The 22,513-nt window shown below is 47.2% G+C and overlaps 1 protein-coding gene across 7 annotated transcripts in view; it reads right to left on the reverse strand.

Moving 5' to 3' along the window:
• Positions 1 to 22,513, reverse strand: part of LOC112556359 (transcription factor 12-like) — a 105,565-nt gene that overhangs the window by 53,892 nt on the left and 29,160 nt on the right. For all 7 annotated transcript variants that reach the window (XM_025225293.1, XM_025225291.1, XM_025225290.1 and 4 more), the window contains exons 3-6: positions 22,077 to 22,185; positions 5,499 to 5,551; positions 4,050 to 4,140; positions 2,943 to 2,998 (exon numbers count right to left, since the gene is read on the reverse strand). In XM_025225293.1, coding sequence (XP_025081078.1) covers positions 2,943 to 2,998; positions 4,050 to 4,140; positions 5,499 to 5,551; positions 22,077 to 22,185 — 309 coding nt within the window. The remainder of the gene's footprint in view (positions 1 to 2,942; positions 2,999 to 4,049; positions 4,141 to 5,498; positions 5,552 to 22,076; positions 22,186 to 22,513) is intronic.

The raw sequence follows: 22,513 nt of genomic DNA on the forward strand, positions 1-22,513 counted from the left end.
TAGAATAAAATTATTGAACTGTGCAATGCGCAATGCAGCATGTCATGATGGAGTCGGAGGAGAGGGGATGGTGGGCGCACCGTCTCCCTACTCTGCAACAGCCACCACTGAGATCTTACCTGCTCGCCGCCAAGTGCTGCCCTCTTTACAAGTGACATCGTGAGCTGTACATGAACTTCCTCCATAAAGAGCTCTTACCCAGGTGTAAAAAGCCATTCTTAACAGGACAAATCGGTTTGACCAAGTCTGGCAAAGTCTGTACATGACAGTTATATTAAATGTTCCCAATCATGATCATCCATGTTTGTCCGATTTAGAACGACTTAAAGTGGCCATGCATGCGTTCAACATCTTCCCTTCACAAAGCCGTCTTCCTACATATATTTGTCCTTTGTGTGTCTACCGCGCTCTTCCGAAACAGATGCTGTAAACTTCTTATTGGTACAAAAGGCTCCCCCGTTACACCAACACTGCCTCCCGCTACACTCTCCTGTGTTGTCTCCCTTGCGCCGTTATGCGCACACGAGTTGCGAATGTTCGGTGACGCAGGTGAATTAAAAAAAAACAAACCCACACAGGCAGATCAGCTTCATAGTCTATAGCTTCAGGCTGAAAAAAAAAATCGTAACCATATTTTAAAGCTTTCCTTTACGACCAACCGTTCTACCTTTCTCTGCCCCATTTTAGGAGGTAAAAGAAAAAAACTCTTCGACATCTATTGTCACAGTACAAAGCTACACGCCTCCACCTCCAACACCTCCAGATTGCGTATAGGAAGTGAGTTTAAAAACCATCGGATGCGTTGGCAAGTCTTGCCAGTGCCTGCCTCAAACCTCGTGCCATCACTCACGCCCACTCACATGTGCGCGACCCCCCTCCCACGGCCACCCCTTAGCCTGGAGAAAGTCCAAACTATGCACGCGCCTCCCCCAGGTTACCTCTCCCCTCGGACCCTAATTAGTACCTGACGGCTCTGAGTGGCGAGCAGAGTTGATTACCTGCAACAATCCCACCCACCCACCCCCAAACGCGCGCCCTTACCTCTACGCTGTCTGCTACCACCACCATGGCGGCCAGCTCCCTGTGCCGGCGGGTTTCTGGCCCTTACCGGCCTTTCAGGATACATGCCAGCCAGCTTCCTACAACACCCTACTTCACCGTTGCGATCCCTTCCCAACCCCACCAGAAGAAACAAAAACCAATTTTTAAAAAGTCGCTTTATTTCTAGCACTCAAATGTTTCTGGGCTTACTTCCTTCGTTTAATGCAACATTTCAGTTCAGCCCACGTCCCACCCAAGGAAAAACATTTTTCAACCTTAAGCTGGAAAGGTGCGCAATGGAGAGAACGCGGGGAAGATACAGGTTGGGCGCAGGGCAGGAATGCGCGTTGCATACAGCACGACTGTGAGTTAATGACTATGAAATAATGTGTCCAGACCAAAGATGACAACCCTGTGTGCGCGAGAGAAGAGATGAGATAGGGATTTTACAAATGCAAGTCATATCATATGACAGTGACTGATGGCGAATGCAAAAATGTCGTTCATCTTGAAGTTTTTTTTTTAGGTGCATAGCCAGCTTTAAGACTGCACATCTTGGAAGATTTTCCAAATAGTCATGCGTCGATTAATAAATGAAATGTCTGATATTGTGCAAACATCACAAAACTTTGAGCTGTGCGTCTGTTTGTGTGTGAAGGTGCATGTGATGCCTACTCTAAAATAGTGTTTGTGCACCTGTTTGAAGTATGTAAAGCGCTCTAAGTCCGGCTTTGGTGCTGGGAAAAGGCGATATATATAAACTGTCATATTGAAGAAGAAAAATGGGTAGGGGAGATACGATTACAGAGTAAACAAAAGACATACAAAACAGCGACGTTTCTGTTTCTTGAGATGTGGTAATCCATTTTAAGAGATGTAACGGTCAAAAGTTCCAGAATGGCAAAAAGTCGATATGGCAAACAAACAACGCCGGTGCCGACTGCAAAAAAGATGTGGGGGCATGATGGTGGGGGGAGGGGGAGTTGCGGGTACCGAAAGATCAGGGAGTAACTACTAAGGCCAGAGCCGCTGACATTTGACAGGAGGGAAGGCAATGGCGCGAGCAGTGATGTGCCCTTTTCAAACGCTCAGCGAAGAGAAGGCAATCCTCCACCCACAAAGCCCCAGGAGAGGGGAGCTGCTCAGTTTAGTGTTACCTTTGGGTATCGAAGCCGCGTCCCCGCGGAATAAACACCGAATGCGTGCCGAGCCTGGGCTTAGTACAACCACACATATCTCTCTCGCTCGCTCTCTCGCAAGGTGCCCGTTACAACCACACCTGCAGCAAGGTGAGTAGTCAGCACCGTGACTAGACTGAAGAAGGTGGAAAGAGCCTTGAGGGAGGGAGCGGGAGGAGCTATTCAGGCACAAAGGAGAGGGGGACAAAGTCATCGGTCCAGGGGTTGGTCTCCCATTCTTGGCACATCTCGCGTGCGTCCACTCGGCAGTTAATGTTATGCAAGCAGCAAGAGATGCAGCTACCAACCCTCCAATACACGAGCTATAAAATGCATGCATCCCTGGCGTACACGAAAACCTGCCTGTTAACCACAATTCCTCGGTATTCTTAGGGGGAAAATACAAAATGTGGTGGGGACGAAGATTGGCGATGAGAGTACACCACATTCTCTTTCCATCACCTGCATGGTAAACGCATCGGGGTACCTATCGAGAGCTACTAAAACCCCGGACATCTCCGCGGGCAGGGATATGCAGAATGTGAGGCGCCGCCACACGTGCGTAGCGCCAACAGTCAGGACACGACGTCGGCGCCACCTGTGAACACCTGTAACGAGAAGAACAGCCTCTTCCTTCTGTGCATACCTGCAATCCCTTCCACTATTTGTTTACAAACATATGGGACGGTGGGGAGTGATCGTCATCGAATGTAGCAGACTTACCTGGGGTGCTGGTGAGGAAAACCCCGCTCTGCTATACAAATCTGCTGGACTCTTGTCTGCAAAAAAGGTATAAAAAATATTACAACCATCTTCAATTTATCCACCCATCGAATCATTTAGATAAAGGCAATTCATCTGATCACCCCACAATGATAAAAAGAAAACTACTCTCTTCTTAAAAGAAATGTCATTTATCATCCATAGCACACATTCCCACCTCACAATCATCTGTGCTGCACATCACAAACTATTTATCTTATTGCATGCTCTTCCTCAAAAAAAAAACTGTTTCGGTTTTTAGAGACAAAGACAGGTCTGTTATTCTAAGGACTTTTTTTAAATATCTTTTTTTCTATTTTTTAACATCAACGAACTCTCCTGTTCATAGAAAATTTTAAAGTTTACTTTTTCTGACAGTTAAAAATAACTCTTGGCGCCGAGGCTCAAAGATGGCGTTGGGGTTGAAGGATGAGTTACATTTCTGTACACTCCCTGAGCTGTGGGAGCAGAGACTGGATCTCTTAGCCACTCACTCAAAGGAAACATTTGATATTTCTTATAGTTTTTTTTTCTGAAACTGCAGATAGCTCCCGAGATAACCTTAGGGCAACGCTTTCAACAGAGCCACTGCACTGCGTTTCGCTGCGCGCAAGGTAGAGTAACTGCGGCTGGCGGCGTGGTGAGGAAGCATGGCTTAGTTCCCTTACATCATGTTGCCTGCATGCTACTCGCTGCTCAGCGGGGCTTGACGAGGCCCCCCACTGATGTGCTCCAAGTTATTTTTATTATTTGGTTTTATTCTTTATGATTGTATGATCGTCATATATGACCACCTGTGTAATCATGCCTACACTAAATTCCTGTCAACTTTGTCTATAATCACTACTGCCGTCCTCACAGGATCGACTTATATAACTGAAGGAGACTAGTCCTAACGCTGAATCAATTCTTTAAAGTCCTAAAAAGAAATTTAAAAAAACCGCCAAAAAGCTATCAAAACAGAGTGTGGTCTAAAGTAACGGCACTTAATTTCATACAATAAAAAAGTAAAATATTAAACGTCAATCACACATGTACAAGTTCCTCCCTTCTCCCTTACAAACTCACTCATGAGAGTAGGCATGCCATCTGTGGGTGTTGGGCCAAGAAAATGATCTATAGGTTCTCCACTTGCACCGTTGAACTGCCCGTCAAACATCTGAAACAAAAAGGCGCCTTAAAGTAGCTGTACTTATTTTTATTACCTATTAGGCTCAGTCCATTAACGACTGTGGCGCGGTATTTCACATTACGCAGGTGTGGAGGGAAGTGTCACGCGAGTACCCACTTCTCCTGGCATGCTTCTCTCGGCCTCAACCGCTTGACGGGAGGAGGAAGATCACGACAGCCTTTCTCGTGTCTCATCACAAGTCTCGAGACGGGTGGGTATGACAACTGACATGCTCTCAGTCTAGAAGATCCATTTTGATTTGATGTCTACTCAACATTTGCCACCGTACACACAAAAACACGCATATTACCCAAATTTAGCATTAATTTATTTTTTTAAGGTTTTAAAAATGGGATACAAGTGTGATGAGACAGCATAAAAAGGCACATTTTTGTCGACATGTAACAAAGACTGACATGCAACAAAGACGAGATACAAAATGCCGTAGAGCTCAAACAATAGTGTAGATAACAATAAAAGAAAATCTCTTACGGCACCCTTTGTTCCCAGCGAACCGAGACTCAACCAAGAATGTCCCCTCCTCCCTCTGCATTATTGTTTGTCACACGACTCCCTGCACGTCGAAGCTAGTTTTTGTTAGCAACCTCCCACACCAACCTTGCTCCCCACCCCCTCTCACCGTCGAAACGTTGCGAATGGCAGGTAGGACGATCCCAAAGTCTAAGAATATTCTAGGCAGAAGGTCAGGTAAAGAGCACCGTTGGTCAGGACCTATTCTGTCGAGGTAACACCGAGGCTCCTGTCATCCTCACTCAAAAACGGCGTCAAGAGAGTTTGATGCAAGCAAAGGCGATCAGAAAATCCATAATAAACAGCACAAGCCCCCCCCCCCCTCTCTCACGGCTATCAATTTGACTTTTGATGATTTAATTCTGAGGGATATATGATGACTCTACGGAGGGAGGTAATGTAAGGACGACATCGTGAGGCAAGGTGAGGGGGCGTGGAAGGTAAAAAAAAAGGACATAACTTTTTAATGCCACGTCACCACACCTGTGACGATAATGCACAGTGATCCTGTTCATTGATACTAATCCACGGTCACAATCCCCTTGATACTAGACGCACATCGCCATTATTCCCCCCAGCCCCACCAAACCCCCAATCAAAAGTTGCATCAACGTGGTACCTCAGTCGACTGACCATTAGTCACTGTCACACTCACAAGTCAGTCGCTCTCTGAGAAGCGCATGCGTATATGTGTATGCGTGCGTGCGTACGAGCAACAGTGCATGCACGTGTTTACCAAAACAGGTGCACTAACATGTAGGTGCATGACCACGCCTTAGGCGAGAGGGGTGTGTGTGTTGCAGGCATATACTCACTCGAACAGGTGGGCCCGGCTGTCTGTTGTTCCACGTCTCCCCGTTGTTGATGCCTGCAACAGCCAGAAAACATACATCACTGTACCGCCACGAGGCTGGTGGTGCTGGAGGAGGGAGGGGGCTGGAAAAATCTTGTCCCTCGCCATGCCCCGCCCATACCCCTTCAATGCATGCTGTACCTAATTCTCCCCCCAACACTCCTACCATATCGACGACCGCCGACAAGTTGTACACCCAGTGACCCCGTGCCCAGCCGCCAGCCATCCGGTGGTGCCTTACGTCCCCAACTTCCTTACCACCTGATCTTTACTGTCCTCAGTGTAGTGTTTGGTGCTCCCGACTCCTCTACCACTGACATGTCCCAACCTTTACGTTTCCTGTTGTTCATCGTCTTGCTCATCAATGTCAAACACACATTCGCAGTCTGTATGTAAAAAGGGGTTTTATGGAGGAGGGGGGTTGTTGGGTGAAAAATGGTTGCAATAAATTACAACTAAACCCAGAGTTCATTGTTTTTCCCCATTCCCACTTCATCACCATCAACACCTTCACAACCTACAACCCACCTTCCATTCGTCTCCTCCACCCCCTTCAGTCTCGCACACAATCAGAATCACACCTGGTAGGTATCGACTGCGTGCCTATGAGGCGTTCGCTAAGACGGAAAACTCGCTCACCCACCGGTCTCTCTCTCTCTCATGGGTGTTGCATTGTATGCCTACTGCCGTTGGTTGGGATATATATTGGGGTGGGGAGAGGGTTTTTTTTTTTGGGGGGGGGTAGAGGTAGGGTAGACAAGAGGGGTCTTTTTATTCTTCGCGCAGCGTGTTATTGTGCTGTTCCTCCTGCCACAGAATTTCTTACACAAGAGAACACTGGGGTGGGTAAGGGAAGAGAGAAGGAAATTCGGCCAATAATACACACGAATTCCGGAGCCTGGCGGTGGCTGGCAGCCCGGCGAGCGAGCAAGCAGCCTGCGAACTGCAGCTCGTGAATGGCTCCTCCTGCCGCGAAGGTGGAGACGCACCTGCTGGGTGTTGCACCACCACCACCACCACTCTGTGATTCGCCCGCAGCTCGTACCTCACACCTCCCCCTAATCGCCTTTCATTTCGCGTTCCTCCCACCTACACCCCCCCCCCCTCCAACACGCACACGGTTCCAAACACGCTCGATGTAGACAAAGCTGTCGCCCGTTATTATAAAGTACTGGTATGTCGTCTTTGCATAAGCTTACAGGATTAATATGTGGTTCGGAGGAGCACAGGCAACTTCAGTTCCCTTGTATCCACCAGCCAGCCAGGCAGAGAGCCAACTGGATCTACACCGCGTACACACCCTCCTGCCTCCCCCTCCCACACGTCTCTGACCACTTTCACGGCTGTCTCCGCGGCAAGACACGTATTTCTCTCTGCAAGGCGAGCACAACACCTTAGAAAATACCCCTCCACTTCCCCATCCAGCTCTCCGACAGGCAGCTCGCAACGCTGTGTGTAAATTATTTAACAGTACCACACTCTAACACGTCCAGGCAACCGGCTTATATGATTAACGCCACGAAGTCCCTCTCTGCCCCCCCCCCCTTCCACCCACCCACCCGCCCCCCCATTCACACACACACCGCCCCCCCCTCCCTACACAGATTCCAACGTCTACATATGAAAAGACAACGTGAGAGGAACGAACAGCATTTGGAACGAAGAAAATGAGACGCGTCGCCATCTCTACTCGTTTCTTTTCCAGACCGAAATGTGGCAGCCTTGCATGGACAGCTTCTTTCCTTGTTTCTTTTTTCCCCCCACATCGCAAGGCTACCCCTCTCCCAGCTCTCTCTCTTCATCCTCGACTTTGTCGTCAGTCGGGTCCGTCAGACGTGACAGCCGTACCCGGATCACCCGCACCCGCAACGGGCCTGCAATCCTATCCTGTCGCACACACCCCGATCGAACTGTCAAGCTCGCCAAGCACAAGCCAATTCCTCCTTACCCCCCCCCCCCCTGTCCCCCTATTTTCTTCCTCCCCATCCTCACTTCTCTTTCCCACCCTACCCCTGCAACCCCGCCTACTGCCGCTGCCGCCAGCGGCTGGGTGGGGAAATAATGGTGCGATTTCCACTCTATTAGACCCTAATTGTTTTCAAATACGGCCAGGGCAGCGGCCAGCGCTCGCGATCGATACGAGACTAAGGGGAGACAAGAGGAAGGCGTTGAGGCGGGCAGGCGGAGTTGTCCTCTGGGAGCGGCACGGCAGGAAAGTGAAGAGCTCTCAGGCCGTGCATCTTCCTCTCCACCCTCCCTTCCTCCTCCCACTTCCTCCCCAGCCGTCGCTAGACTCTCACTTCGTTCTTTTTTTTTTCTCTTAACCCACCCCCCAGCTCTAAGCTTCGTGGCTTTCTTTTCTCAAGTCTGCTTTTTATTTTCTCGTAAATTTCACCCTTTTGAAATGATTATGGGAAAGATATCAGGAATGACCCCTTCCCCTTTTCTCCCTTTCAGGGAGGGGGGGGGGAAACACCAGAAATCAAGGGTCAACAGGAAACTGGGGGTGTATTTCAGAAACGCGACAAATATCCAAATTAGCTTAAGATTTTTTTTAAAAGTGCGCGCGCGCGCACGCACACACTGATCCATACAAGCTAATATTTTATCAACAACCACCCCGCATCAAGGACTGTCACCCCACTCCTCCCCCACCCAACTAGTTAATTCAAACCGCTCGCAGTGAGGAGGAGGCGGAGTTGATTAGGGGGCCGCCTAATTAGTTTTGGGCTCCGCTGTCGCAGTCTAAAGATCAGCCGTTGACGGAGAGACGGGTTCGGGGGTAACGGGGGAGAGGGGGAGGGGACGGCAGACGACGGATGTGACCACAATTTTCCCTGCTGCTCCACGATCGCGGTAGGTGGCCGAATTCTTCAGAAATTTTGTAGACAAGTCATTATTTTAAAGTCTCGCTTCACCCTCTCCCACGTCATCTCGTCTGTAAAACAGTTTTTGCAAAACTGTTCTGTACAGGAGGAAGACACCAAACCAACTCCTAGTTCCTCACACACACCTTCTCTCTCTCACACTGCATTTTTGTTAGCTTTTACATTACTGAAGACCTGTCGTTTACAGAAATACTAAGGTTTATTGCAATATATCGCTACAAGGCTGTAAAACTCTAATGAAAACTTCGGGGAAAGGGTCTACTCGCCAAACTTTGTAGTCTGAAGTATATATATCGTTACGAGACCGTTTCCCCACCTCACCATCCTCCCAACTCGATGGATGGCTGGAGGAACGTTATCAGTGATCTGCAGACATTCCCTACGTCAAGCAGACGGCTGGGCCGCGGCTGGTGAGGCCTGGAATCTCGACAGCCACGCACCCCGTGCCGTCGTCACTCTACCGTGCTTAACTTTTATATTTTGTTTGGTTGTTGGTTGTTTTTTTTAAACCACTGTCGCCAGCAACGCCTTCCCACTCGCGCAGCTCTGAAGTGCGACTTCCGTCACCAGCGTTATTCTCGCGTCATGCACGTGATGAGGTCACCAGACCAAAACAAAAGCCGACGATGGTGCCAGTCCAGTGAACTCCACGCTGCATCACTGGCGACACTGCAAGTAGGAAAAGTCCTTAGCAACTCGTAACTGATAAAAGCCACTGACTGGAGATGGAGCACGGCACCTCGAGGGATGCTGGTGTCTCCAGTCGGTTACGCTGACTCGTGCTGCACACAGCCGTACAAAACCCTCAGCCGGGAAAATAACGGCACTGCTCACTCCGCGCCTTTTGCACGCCCGTTTCTCAGGCCGCACGTATGTACCTACATTAGAGAGCAGAGGCGAGGTACGTCAGGCCCGAAAAATAATTAGGTCTGGCTCTGCCTTGGTAACTGTTGGCAGCAGTCGACATTCAATAAATCTAGGAGCTTTTATTATAACAAAATTTTGATTAATCATAATAATAACGGAAATTTTGAAGGACAACCAAGGAGCCTCCATTAAGGGATAGACGGGACATATACATGAGGGGACAGACACTTCTCGTCGTCTGCATGCGGCCCGACTGCCTGTACTGCGATGACTCAGAGGACCGTCGGTGTCAGGCAGGCTGAATGCAAAAGTGATAACTACGGTTTCACCACAAGAAGAAGGCTAATTTCTTGCGGTTAATAATTTTGTACGTCCAGCGAATAATGTTATAAATATCTAAAAAGCCCTCCAAAGAACAAAAGGTTCCGCAACCCACCTACCCACCCAGTTTTTTAAGTCTCGCGGTGAGAACGGGTGGTGCGAGATACCCCTAACGCCTTCTCCCTGCAACGTCAACTACTCCTCTCCTCCTCCACCCTGTCCGAAAGGTCTGCTTGCTCCCCGCAAGACGAACAGTGCACTAACTTGGGCGCGCGCGAGATTATATAAGCATAAGCTACCACGATGATATTTTGCCACGTGGAAACGCTGCACAGCAGGAAAACGTCAGTGGAGAAACAGTTGAAAGACCTCCCACATTAATCTGCGTCCACACAACCCCCTCAGTAACTCACTCTACAGGGTCCCATATCACAGATACAAGGCACCACGCATACACCCTCAATCCCACATCCCCCTTCCTATTCTAGCGTTTATTCTCACCCTCTAAATCTTCCTAACCCCTAGTCCGTCGTTAATACTTTTATAATTTTTTTTTTTACTGGTCCACGTTTTCCAGACGTTTATTCTTGCACGTCCTTATTGACTAGACAATTCTGTGGTGAGAACGAGGTGGGCGGGAGTTGACTCAGCTGGGCTAGGTGAGTCAAGCGGTATGTGAACAAAGGATCGGCGTGCACACCAGCCCCTCCCCACCCCAACTAGTACTTTGTAGTCCACCGCGCTGCCCAGTGCTGCGTGCCGTTAGCCACTACCCTTCCCCCAACCCCACCATTATGCCCCCAACCTCCACACCGCGTGTAGAGCAAGAACAAGAAGGGGGGGAGGGCATGGAAAACTGGTCATCTGGTTTTTCGAGGAGTAGCGCAATACTGAATATAACCCTCCATGGCGTATGCATGAACTACTTTTGTTTTATGCATGTATCGACTATATCCACTACAATTGGGGACTTCTGAACCAAATACAATGCAGGAAACTCACCAGTTTTCTCCCTTATCTTTTGTTTGTTTTTACACTAACCTCATAAGAGAGACAAAGAGAAAAAAAAGCTGTCACAGATTGAGCGATGTGTCTAGTTAAGATCAACGACCAATCCCACCGACAGTCAATCATCCGCGACACTCAGCAGCGTGAGAAACGTCAGTGTTCGCGTGCGGTGCGTCTGGTCATCATGGGCAGGACAAAATATGGACGACTACTTGACCACGTTTGTCCAGAACATACATACAACAGTCATGTAAAAATGATCTCAAACGAGGTCAAAACATATTCTGTCCAATTAAGAAAGGTCTTGACATGCTGTACTCTGATCCCCCTTCCCTTTGGTTCACAAACCATGAAAAACTTAGTGAGATCTGCCGCAGAAAACTGGGAAGTGGTGGTGGTGGAAGGTGTAAGTGGGCGGATGGGCGAGTCGGTACAATCTGGAAATCATTCAGTTCATCCCGCATCCCTGCTGCACCATCATAAACCGAAACAATCACCGTAAAATAACACGACCAGCAAACGACGCTCAATATGGAAGGCTGCTCGTTTCAACCGTTGTACAAGACCTTATAATAAAGCGCCAAGGTCCAAGTCTGAAAGGAGGATAGAAGGGGATTGTGGTGAGAAAATGGACAAAGAGACGGAAGAGGTCGACGAGGACCAGGAGGTCAGGCTTCGTAGCGTAATGCTTAAAAATTAGAATAAATAAAACAACGAGAAGCCACCATTAGATCGGAGCCACCGCCCGCCACTTAGCCGTTCTGAGAAAAACCAGATACCCGCTATTATTTTCAAGTGTCTTTTAAGAAAGAAATCGACCAGGCCGCCGGGGTCCACGATGAACTTCCTCAATTGGCTGAAGATGAGCGGCAGTTGGCTCTAAATCGGGCCATAAACTATTTTATCCCGTTACAGCCAGTCTGCTAGACTTCTCATACATAAACACTACTTGGCGAAGTCGCAGACGACGGGTTTTTTTTTGTTTTGTTTTTTTGTTTTTTTAAATCCTGAATCGCTGTGCACTGAAAGGCTTGAAATCGTCTACCTCATGACAGATCAGCCCGCACCAAGTATTTTGACCAGACTTCCTCTTAAGAAAAAGAAAGAATTTGAACAATGGGTCAGAGATGACATGCAGCAATCAGGTTTAGACATATGCTTCAAACAAAAATGATCTTTCTAAAAAAAACAAAAAAAAAAAAAAAAGGGTGAATAGGAAAGTGAGGGTGTCTCAAAAGCATGGCGGCGATAAATGCACATGCACAAATACCCACACTTCATCGCTGCCACATCATCCACCTGCCTTTGATCGCAGGCATCAGAACATGAGAAGGGGGTGGAGGGCGCGGGAGAAGTACAGGTTTCAGTCAAAATTATGTTACCGCTAATGGAATATGTACTATCATTCAAGTGTTAATATAATTTTAACTAAACCAGTATTTAACCGAAATATTCCGAAGCTAACTCGTCTTCGACATAATGACACTAGGAAGAGCAATAACAACCCGTAAGAGTAGTTACAAAAAGAAACGCCTATTCAGCAAAGCGTGTCTAATAATACGCTTTCAAAATTAAGCAAAAACCTTGAACTGATGAAACTTGAGAACGCGGAAGCAATAACCGATAAGAAAATCAGATCAGGATCATTAAAAGTTACTTAAAGCAATGCTCAATGACTAATGTAGTCAATAAAGATGCTCTTATTCCAACACCTCTACCACAGGTATAAGGCGAGACATTCACAGCACTGGTGTATGTATAACCCCCTTAACTACTGTTTTGCATAAGTTCAATAACATTTGCATGCTTGCTGGAGACCACGAACACTCCCTTGCTGTGTGATTAAAGAAGCAGCCGTGACGGTCCATGTCCCGGGCGACTAAGTGTGAGGTCAGTAGAAGAGTTGGCCACCTTTATGCACGGATGGTTACTACCGGGTACGGTGGTGATCAGATGGACTGGGTGCTGTACTACTGCAGCAGGGGCGGAGGAGGACTGGGGTGTGGGGGGTGAGGGTGACTGGGATAGCGGCGGCGGCGGAGGAAATGGCGAGCAGGTAATGATTTTTGTATCTAACGAGGCGGCACACGTGGAGCTGCAGTGCCAGTCAGTATACGCGAGACAGAGACAGCGCAGGCAGAGACGCAATAATGAGATCAATAGGCCGCTTGCAATATCCGCGGCTGCGCTGTGAGCCGACTCGCAAAGGAAAAATCGGAATCCAATAACCCGCGGAACAAATCCTCACCCTGCGGTCTAGAAGCTGTCATCCTCAGAGCATCTGTGACCCGTCACTAAAGAGGTAATGTCTTATCGATGCTGCTGACTGGCTAGCAAAGCCATATATTCATAACACTGAAGCTCGTCGGTTATTAGGCAATGAGTGAGCTTTGCTCGGCGTGTTAGGCTGAACTTTGTTAAGCGTTGTAAGCTCTGTTCATCACCTTACACACGAAAACCGTAAACACTAACTTACAGATCGTCTCTAAACTCTAACGATACATAGTCTTGTATTCAACCCACCCCATACCCCGTAAGATCCAACTGACGTGTAACGGCACCTCCCAGCGAATAACTGCAGACGACAGCTGTACGCAGCTGTAGTGGGAGGCATGGTGCAGCCATGCATGGCTGTTTCACCACCTTCAAGGCTCTCAACTGGCAACGCCTACATGAACATATTACTTATTTAGCCTTGCTCCATGCACAGAAAAATCAGCAAATTAAACCTGGCGGCATTTATCTGCACCACAGAATGGGGGTGACAAGAAGGCTAAACTATACTTAAAGGGAGAATTCACCGACAGCACACTTAAGAAAGGTGAGCAATGAGGGAGATGAAGAAGCCCGAGGAAAAATTTCGCCACTTCCACGCAAGTTGCTGCCAGAGGAGAAAAATTTATAGTCTGATAACAAGAGGTGTCAGGTTCTTGTAAGTTCGTCACAAAGAGCACTATCTACAGAAAATGTACAGAAAGTGATTTACAGCTGGTGTTCTCCTCGCACCTGCTGCTATCTTCTATAGTTAGAAGGTAGACAGCAGGCACAACGCTCCGTGCAGGAGTTCTGTAGGCCAAGATTAAAAAAAAAAAAAAAATAAAGAAAGAAATGGAGGGAAGGTGTGAAAGAAACAAGGACACAGATGTTAGATATTGAAACTTGAAAGCACCTTGACATTCCGCCGGATAAGAGTAAACCTTTAGTGGTGGTTAGTATCAAATGTGAGTGAAAAATATTTAAGTACACAAAAACACATGTGGATTTATTCCTAGCGAGTGGCAATCGCTCAAACCAAGCCTGTTTCGCATAGTGAGTGCTAAACATCTCGACGGACTAACGAACATATAAAAATGACCGCGCAACCGACCGTTAGCCCACGCCGGCAACGACACCGACACCCGCGGACGACGACCTGCAATGTCAGGAGTCACAGACTGGCGAATACGTCAACGAGTAAAAATTAGGGGAGGATACAACGCGGTGAAGGGCGACAAACTTTCACCAAGGCACAAATGGAACATCGCAGAAATCGCTTTTCCACCACAACAAAACCTACACCTTTCGTGACATACTCGTTCCCACCATATCCGAGCCTACACTCAACAGTACGAACAGACAAAAGGATGAAGTTGGCGGCGGAGCGGGGGTAGGGGCTGTTGCTGTCCCCTTACATCACTAAAAGTGATCTCTCTCGACGGCACAAACACAGGCTGGAAACAAAGACAGCAGTGAATCTGCTGGTGGTACAAACGTGACCACCACGTGTTGGTGACATCCCCAACCATCAGTCTTCCAACATGGCGTCCGCCTACGCTGTCAGATTCCCTAACCCTGCTACCACCACCACCACCCCACCCACGCGGTTGGTTTCGTTTCGCTGTGACTACTATCAGTAATGGCTATGGGCGATTTCGAAGAATAATGACGCATTGTGATGGCAACTTTTACCAACAATATTTTTTTTTTTTAAATCGACATTGCTGTTTACAGTTCAGACCAACATCCTTTTACGTATTTTCAAAGGATGAGCAAATAAAATAAAGCTTTGACTTGAACTCCACCATCAGAAGATGTGGGGACATCTACGGGGTTTTTTTTTTTTTTTTTTGTTGCTGATCTGTATTTTTATAGCACCAATATTCACTAGGCAACCTACATTGTATTTTTTTAAAAAAACCACCTAAATACACACACATACAGAAAGAGGAAAACCACCACAGGAACAAAGACAAACGATAAAATAACTGATAAGAAACAACAGTACACAGTTTCAGCCACCTGAATATGAATCAATTTATCGCAGAATGTAAATAATACAAGTTTGCCTTTTCACGATTTGAAAATCATTTTATCTCACCCAAGTCTACCTCAGTATATATTAAAAAAGTATTTCTAATGTGAGAATATAATTTTTTGCAACTATATTTATGAGACCGATTTTGTCTGGTTTATTCTGAGACACACACACACAAAAACCCCAACCTAATATCAATTGCACATTGCCCCCCGCCCCCAATACCAAAAAATGTATTTATGTCTGAGCAAAATATTTTAAACACGTTTCAAATTTTGACAGGACGACGACATTTGTGCCTCAGTCACTAAAATGTGTGAACCAGGGAAAAAATCGAACCGTGTTTTTTGGGGTTTTTTTTTTGCGCATATTATTCGCGCACCTAATTACGAAAAGGTGGATATGGCGAGTATATGTACATGAAGCTTAACTACGCATGCAGTGGGTCTGTTCTGGAGAAGAAGAACTTGCAAATCCAGGGCCTCTTTGTGTGCACACCAGTGAGTTGGCAAAAACAAGGCGACAAGTCGCCCACGGTGTGCTCAACGTAGGGTGCGCACTGTTACCGGTGAGGATGAGCAAACTGACATTTCGTGGACAATGCAAATTTAGATGTGATAGGAAAAAAAAACAAAAAACAACACAAAAACAGAAAGAACAAGCATCAGTCTTTTTCAAGGCGTGTGAGGCTCAAGTCTTTTCCTTTTTAACCAAATGACTTCGGATGCACGAGTTAAAATTGTATCTAACTGTAAACGCCTGTACGCGCCACCTGCACTGAAGCCATTGCCCCTCTCCCCGCCCACACACACACCACTTCCATACTGATTCATACCAAGCTTCGTACAGCAGATGAAGCAGGAGGCCCCTGCACAGCAACCTCAAGCTGGGTGAATGGAGTACGAACGGGTGGGAGGGTGGATGGTGCCGAAGCTAGCAAGGAGCGCCGGCTGCCTCCACTCCAGCGCAAATCTTCAGTAAACAAGCAAGGTGTGAAGACCCTGACAGGTACACCTCTTCCAAGGTAAACTGTCTTTCCTCTGTGTTGCCCTTCATACCAAGCAAGCGGCACACCTACCCCAAAGCCTCCTCGCCCCCTGTTAGCTTTGATCTCTCTACCAAGCCCCCCCGTCGACGTTGTCATCGGCGACCTGTAACACCACACTTCTCGGCTTTTCTTTTCTGACCGGAGGGCTTAGGTCTTTCCTTTATCGCCGAAACCCTCTCTTTTTCATTAAGAGTCGGCGAGAAAATGATTCAAAGCGAAGCAGCTCAGTCGCAGCCCACGGCGACGAGGTCTGCGTAGTGTAATCGTCAGTTCTCCAAGTGGGAGCAAGGACCGCCTAGTTTCGGCCAGGCAAAGTCCAAGCTGTAGTTCCACCAGCACAGCCGCCGACAGCACCGAAGCTGTGATATCTCTGCGAGTCACATGACAACAGATAATCACGCTATCGCGAGGTCGGGACCAATGACATCACCGCCCGGCTTGCTGAGTGGAATCTCGGTGTTCATGGAAGTGCAGACTAAATCCTGTGCAACTGTTTGAAATTTAAGCAACTAGAGAACATGCTTTGCATCGTAAAAGCAGGAGACATACATGTTTCGTCGGGTGTCAAAATTCGATGCAAGCCACAATAGCAAAGACGAAGGTAATGGCATGTAAATGACCGGGTCACTTCTTCTCAACAGTCTTCACCGGAAACAATGAAGATGAAGCTATATCGAGTGACGATCACAGAAGAGCTGCATTTCGATGAGGTATCTATGTGGAAAATTGCTCTCAACTAAACTTACTCAATCGCTTTCATACACTCTGCAGCTACAAGCAATTTTCAAGTACTGCCTCTTGCACGGATCCAGAATCTTTAACTCCTAACATGCATGGGTGCTAACGATCTCTTTATAAGTATCTCTTCAACCTGGAGGTAATGTAAATCACAAATCTCACAAACATCTGATGCCTATCTCAAACAACCAATCAAATGGCGAATGTAACCCCGCAAAAAAGAACTTGTAGAATCTCCTTTCAAGCTGGCCTCGACCTATAGATTTTGTCAGTTACCTGCCTCGTATCAATAAACTTGCCACTTTTTGTTTACGACTGCTGCGGGAGTTTTAATTTATTTGTTGACATTGCAGAATTGACATTACACCAACGCCAAGCAATCAGACCGCAATTTTGGCCACACAAAGGGACTAAACAGGATGCTCACCTTTGCTAACTTTCGAGTGCCCACAGACTCACCTTTAAATGCCACATAAACTTCATCAGACAGCCACCTATTGGACAATTATGCACTTGCTGTAATGAAGTGCAGTCACACTTAAAAATACGCCGAATGTGAGTCAGTAAATCTACGTTTGAATACTAATGGCCATTTCTCAACCGAACAAACAAGGAACAGACGTTTAACTACGTTTTGGGGGAAAACAAATATGTGACTGTAATATTTGTCCGCTTAACATTTCTAAATGTCATTCCACCTTAAAGTTACTTGTATTAGATTCACAGGTAATTAAAACAACAATAACAAAAAGGACTTGGCAAGGAAAAGGGACACGAAATTGGACAAAGCGGATATCTGCAAAACTTCACGCCGATAACAAGGAGAATAACTGTCAGTCAAGTTTATCTGAAGGACATGTTTCACACCTCGCCCTCGTCACTAATGTCGACTTGACGAGCGGTAGGGTTGTAGACCCACTGCCAGTTCAGTCGAGTCACAAGCCCGCGGCTTGCACGTGGCCAAGTGGCCGAGTGCTTGGCGACAGGCACCACCTCTTCTCTGGTTTCTCTCCCTGGCGCAGGCGGGGCTCGTGAGTGCAGACTTCTTTTTCAACGTCCATCAAACTGGGGAAGGTCACATTCGTCCTATTAAGCAACATGCCAATGGGAATGATTTATATATCTAGACCCCCGACACGTTTGGTGCTACGGTGCACGAAAAGTGACGCTTAAATCACCCAGGATCCACGCCCTTTGAATTAGTCGGAACAACACGCAGTAGACATCTCTTCTCAACAGATCATATAAATGTTATGACAAACAACATCCAGAGTACCCAAGTTCGTCCTTCTTTTACAAATTGTGACCGGACAGGTCATGAGACACGTCTCCCAGCAAGACTCAGGTCTGCCTACAGCTATACCCAGACGTTTCACAAAGGCAACTGTATCTGTTGACTGGTAGCGCGCGTATACACTGAACGAGAGAGGGTGCTAATGTTTATTAGCGATCGTGTCTTGATTTACAGCACCATGGTGTCATCCGACATCACAACTTCTCTGCACTAACCAGCAGTCTGCATCCGATCTTCGTCAAGGACTCCGTCACTACGGTCCCTGCAAGCACTTGAAACCGAGAGTACAACAATACGAGTCTTAGCGAGAGGCTGGTATGGGAATAACACAGTGGACGAACGTTAACCAAGTGCCATCAGGAAAGGGTCTTCAAATGACAACACCATAAACACCACGTATTCTTTTCCAACCCCCTTTCCTTCACTAAGACCCCACCACCCCACCTTGTGCGACTCGCCTCCAATCGTGTCAAATCGACCACTCTTAACTAGCTTATCCCTGGATGATGAGTAGGAAAAGAATTGTCCGGGTTTAATTAAAAGCATACACCGCCCCACAGCAGTCATTTCTGAAGAGAAGTCACTCCCCGCTCCAAACAGCTCTCCAATGTTGTTTATATCGAGAGGACAGGGGGGAAAAGTGCGTGGCGGAGGCCACCGCACCGGCCACACACTCGAAAACCCTCGGGGGAGCTGGGGGACTGCAACTTCAGCCCCGCAGGGCGGCTCGCGCTAGTATGGCGTTCCCCGACGTCGTTCAAGCTGATGGGCTCCTACCTTGGAAGCCAAGTAAACAAAGACGAGGTAATCAATACCGAACCAGCTGTGACAAGTCCCACAACCCGATTGAAACAGGGCGAGCAAGATGCCAGTAACCTCCCCTATCATTTCCGTCCATCACCCACTTCCCCTTCTGCCGCGAACAAGGAAAGCGTTGTACGACATCCTCCCCTCATTTGTTCGGCCGGGTGCTGCTACCTAAAGTCTGCCGACTTGCGAAAACTGAGGGTTCGACTGCTGTTATCTTCCTCCAATAGCCACTTTCGCGACCAGACGTTGCTTCGTGTGACGATCAAGACAACGGGGTAATTGCTCTGGCGAGAGTTTTGCAGACAGCAACACTGGTGGTGGTAGCGAGGTTGGGGATGTGGTGATGGAGGTGGAGGGTGAGGGGGTGAAATCGCGCGCGGCACGAAGCCAACAGTTAAACAATCACTACAAACGGGAGGGAGGTGTGAGGAGTGGTGGGGGTTCGCAAACGCGAACACGAATCTGTGCACAGACCAGTGACTTTTTGTCTTCGCCTTTTGTTTTGGATGCAGACGCCAAATCTCCACAAGCCTGCTAGTCGACACTAAAGAATCTGTTTCGTGTCCAGACAAGACGAATAAAATGATAAATAGAGAGAAAGGGTACACAAAAAAAAATGCACCGTGCAAAGGAGTTCCATCATTCTTCATCACGGTATACGTAATTCCTTCTGCTGAAGGCTGGAGCGAGGACCGAGAGACTCTGGCCATCAGCCTGATTTTATGAAGATAGTCCACTAATCTGCTCTGCAAGAACTGAAATAGACACACTCTTCACTTCCACACTTCTTCACTGCAGCACACACAAAAAAAGAAGAGGGAAGCACGTCTGGTGAGCGCCAACACTCCAAATTTTACAAATTACCGCGAATGCCACAAGTAACAGAGACTGCCGAGTGGTTCAGCCGTGAAATTAGTGAAACACTCCAGCACAGCCCCGCACAAGGCGTCTGCCGCCTCGCCAAGATCTCGGCAGAACAAAAATAGGTTTCGAGGCACAGGTGTTTCGATGGCGGTGTTTATGAACAGATGTCGCGACTGCGTACAGAAACTGGTCAAATGCCCTTTTACCTGTCTGTTTAAACCTCAGGCTGTCATTTGACGCCAGAGAAGAAACATCGGAATGTGAGAGAAATTACCATCAGGAGAAAAAGACTACTGACGGCCAGCACGAATGCAAAGCAATTCAGGAACGTCCCCCCCCCCCTGGGTGGTCATCTCATCAACCACTTTTAACAAAAGTTTTTACCAAACGGACACAAACGCCAAAAGAAAAGCAAAAAACAACTACATGATCATCTGAAGTGCCTCAACTTCAATCGGGTGATTTCACCCAAAATACTCCTCTTTGTATGGCAAAAATATGTAGAAAGAAAATTTCATCCAATTTCTACAAACTCAAACTTTTCATTTTTGCTGCAAGTGATTGAATGACTTTTTGGAGGGGTGGGGGTGGGAAGGGGTTGTTTGCTGAATCCTATCAATTTCTGAGTTTGCCTTGAGGTCTACTTGACTGCAAGGGAACAATACTTAGTGCGTGTAAAACTGCGATTCCTGTATTATAATAGAAAATACACAAAACACCTGCTTCTTCTTCCTCCCTAAAGGCCGTTCTTCACCAAACAAGAATGAAAGTTTTACCAATTTGGCAAAGTTTTTATTATTCACAATGTAAAAACTTTACCACATTAGATCAAACGCTGGTCCTTACTTGTCCGGTTAAGAAGGCCATAGCTGAATAAAGATTGTAAAATGCTAGCTTTTTTCAAAAAAGTTTCCTTCAGTGTCCTTAAAGCAAACGGTCCTCCTCCTATTGCCTCAGTCAAGAGCCAGTCTAGCTCACGAGAACGGCTAACGACAAGATAACAGTTCCTGCCACTTGTCTGGCGCATGTGCTACGGTACTGGTGTGCTCCATCGTTTTATGGCACTGCCGATCTAACACCCTATCCCACCCTTCTCCGAGACCAGTCACGATTGGTTATCTCGTCAAGCACCCACATCTGTCGCACTGACATCATTAGGTGTGTTGGTGGTGCTAAAACCCTTCTACCATCTTCCAAAACAATACACACAGACTGGACCAAAGACCAGGTTGTGCTAGCCCATGGAATAGTCTGCCTAAGAAAAGCCAAAACTTCATGCAATATATACCGAGAGAGTATGATGCAACAAGACATCAAGGGGGGACTTGACCGAAAGCTGAATTAAGTACTGATGATGAAAAATATCACACACCAACCGACGCGTGAAAGAAGAGGTCCGATAATAAACGAGCTCTTAATAATTTCTTAAACAAAGAAAACGCTTCACAAATGAATCCTTAAAATAAAAAACAGCTTCAGTTCATACATAAAAACGATGCTCGTACATAATCATCGAATATGTGAACTGTTGACACGGACACCACTACCCCACCAGAGTCCGCTAGGTGATGTCCCTTAAGTGCGGAACGGTTGGGGAGGAGACCTGCAACGGAGGTTGGACAAAACCCTCGCTTGTCGAATCTTGCTCGAGAGTTGCAGCAGGTGGTTCATAGCTGGTGTCACCTCACATTCCCCCCTCACACACACCACGCACACACCCTGCTGCATCCCTGCACACCAGATGTGGCGCATCACCTGTCTGCAGGGCGCAGGCGAGCTGCCGTCTGTCGGTACGGGTGTCGCTATCGCCTGCCCATCTACCAGCACTCGGCGAATCTCGCGCACTGGGGGAAGTTTTTTTTTTTTTTCTTCTTCATTTTCTTTTCACAACGTGCAGCAGCGGGGCAATGACGGCGACTGGATCTGTTAAAGCCGTTAACTGCCACGAAGTTTTTATACCTTTTTTCGCCTCCACCTCCCTCCCATCCAGATCATCCTTCCCATCCTCTGAACGACTGAGTGCGCGCACACTTAAAACATGTGTGTGTGCATAGCAAATGCACTTGCGAAACTCGTTTATAGGAAGAACCAAAATTCTCTTCCTTTCGCTTAACATGCATACATAGGAGCTCTCTTTATTCTCTCTCTCACTCACACAAACACACACGCGCTTTTTCTCCCAGGCTGTAGTTTTCGGATTCTTCGGCACGAAGAAAATGGTCATATTTTGAGCTTCTTTGAAAAACAATTTTTTAGAACGAACCAGGTAGGTGTAAACTGTTTCTAGACTGTTCGAACAATTGCAATATTTTTGTTTTAGTTTAACAGACTTCAGAACTAATAACATGGACACTTAAAAGCAGACGCCAGCTACTTTACTTCTAACGACAGAAATTAAAAATATTTACCTGAAGACTTGTAACCTTGGTGATACAACTGGGAGCTATCCACGTTCGGCGGCCCTCCCTTCATGGTGGCGCTGGCTCCAGTAGCCCCTCTCACTGGAGGAGAAAACATCTGAAAAGATAGCACAATGCACTGTACACTAACTAGCATCTACCAGTCTTCAGTCTCCATATCTAACTCCGTACTTTTAAAACACATACAATACGAAACTAAACAGCAAATAAGATTATCTTTCGCACTTCCAAATGCAGGAAAGGATGTTGTACCCACATCTGATATAAAACAAAGATTACAAAGTCAAACATCTACACAATACCCATTACCACCACCATCACCACCACCACCACCACCACCACCACCACCACCACCAGAACGCCAGAAATGTAAGGAGAGTGGCTGACGGGGAGATGCGGGCGAGAGGGGTAGACTGTCGAAGTGG

Source organism: Pomacea canaliculata, linkage group LG2, assembly GCF_003073045.1.
Source record: "Pomacea canaliculata isolate SZHN2017 linkage group LG2, ASM307304v1, whole genome shotgun sequence".
Lineage (NCBI taxonomy): Eukaryota > Metazoa > Mollusca > Gastropoda > Architaenioglossa > Ampullariidae > Pomacea > Pomacea canaliculata.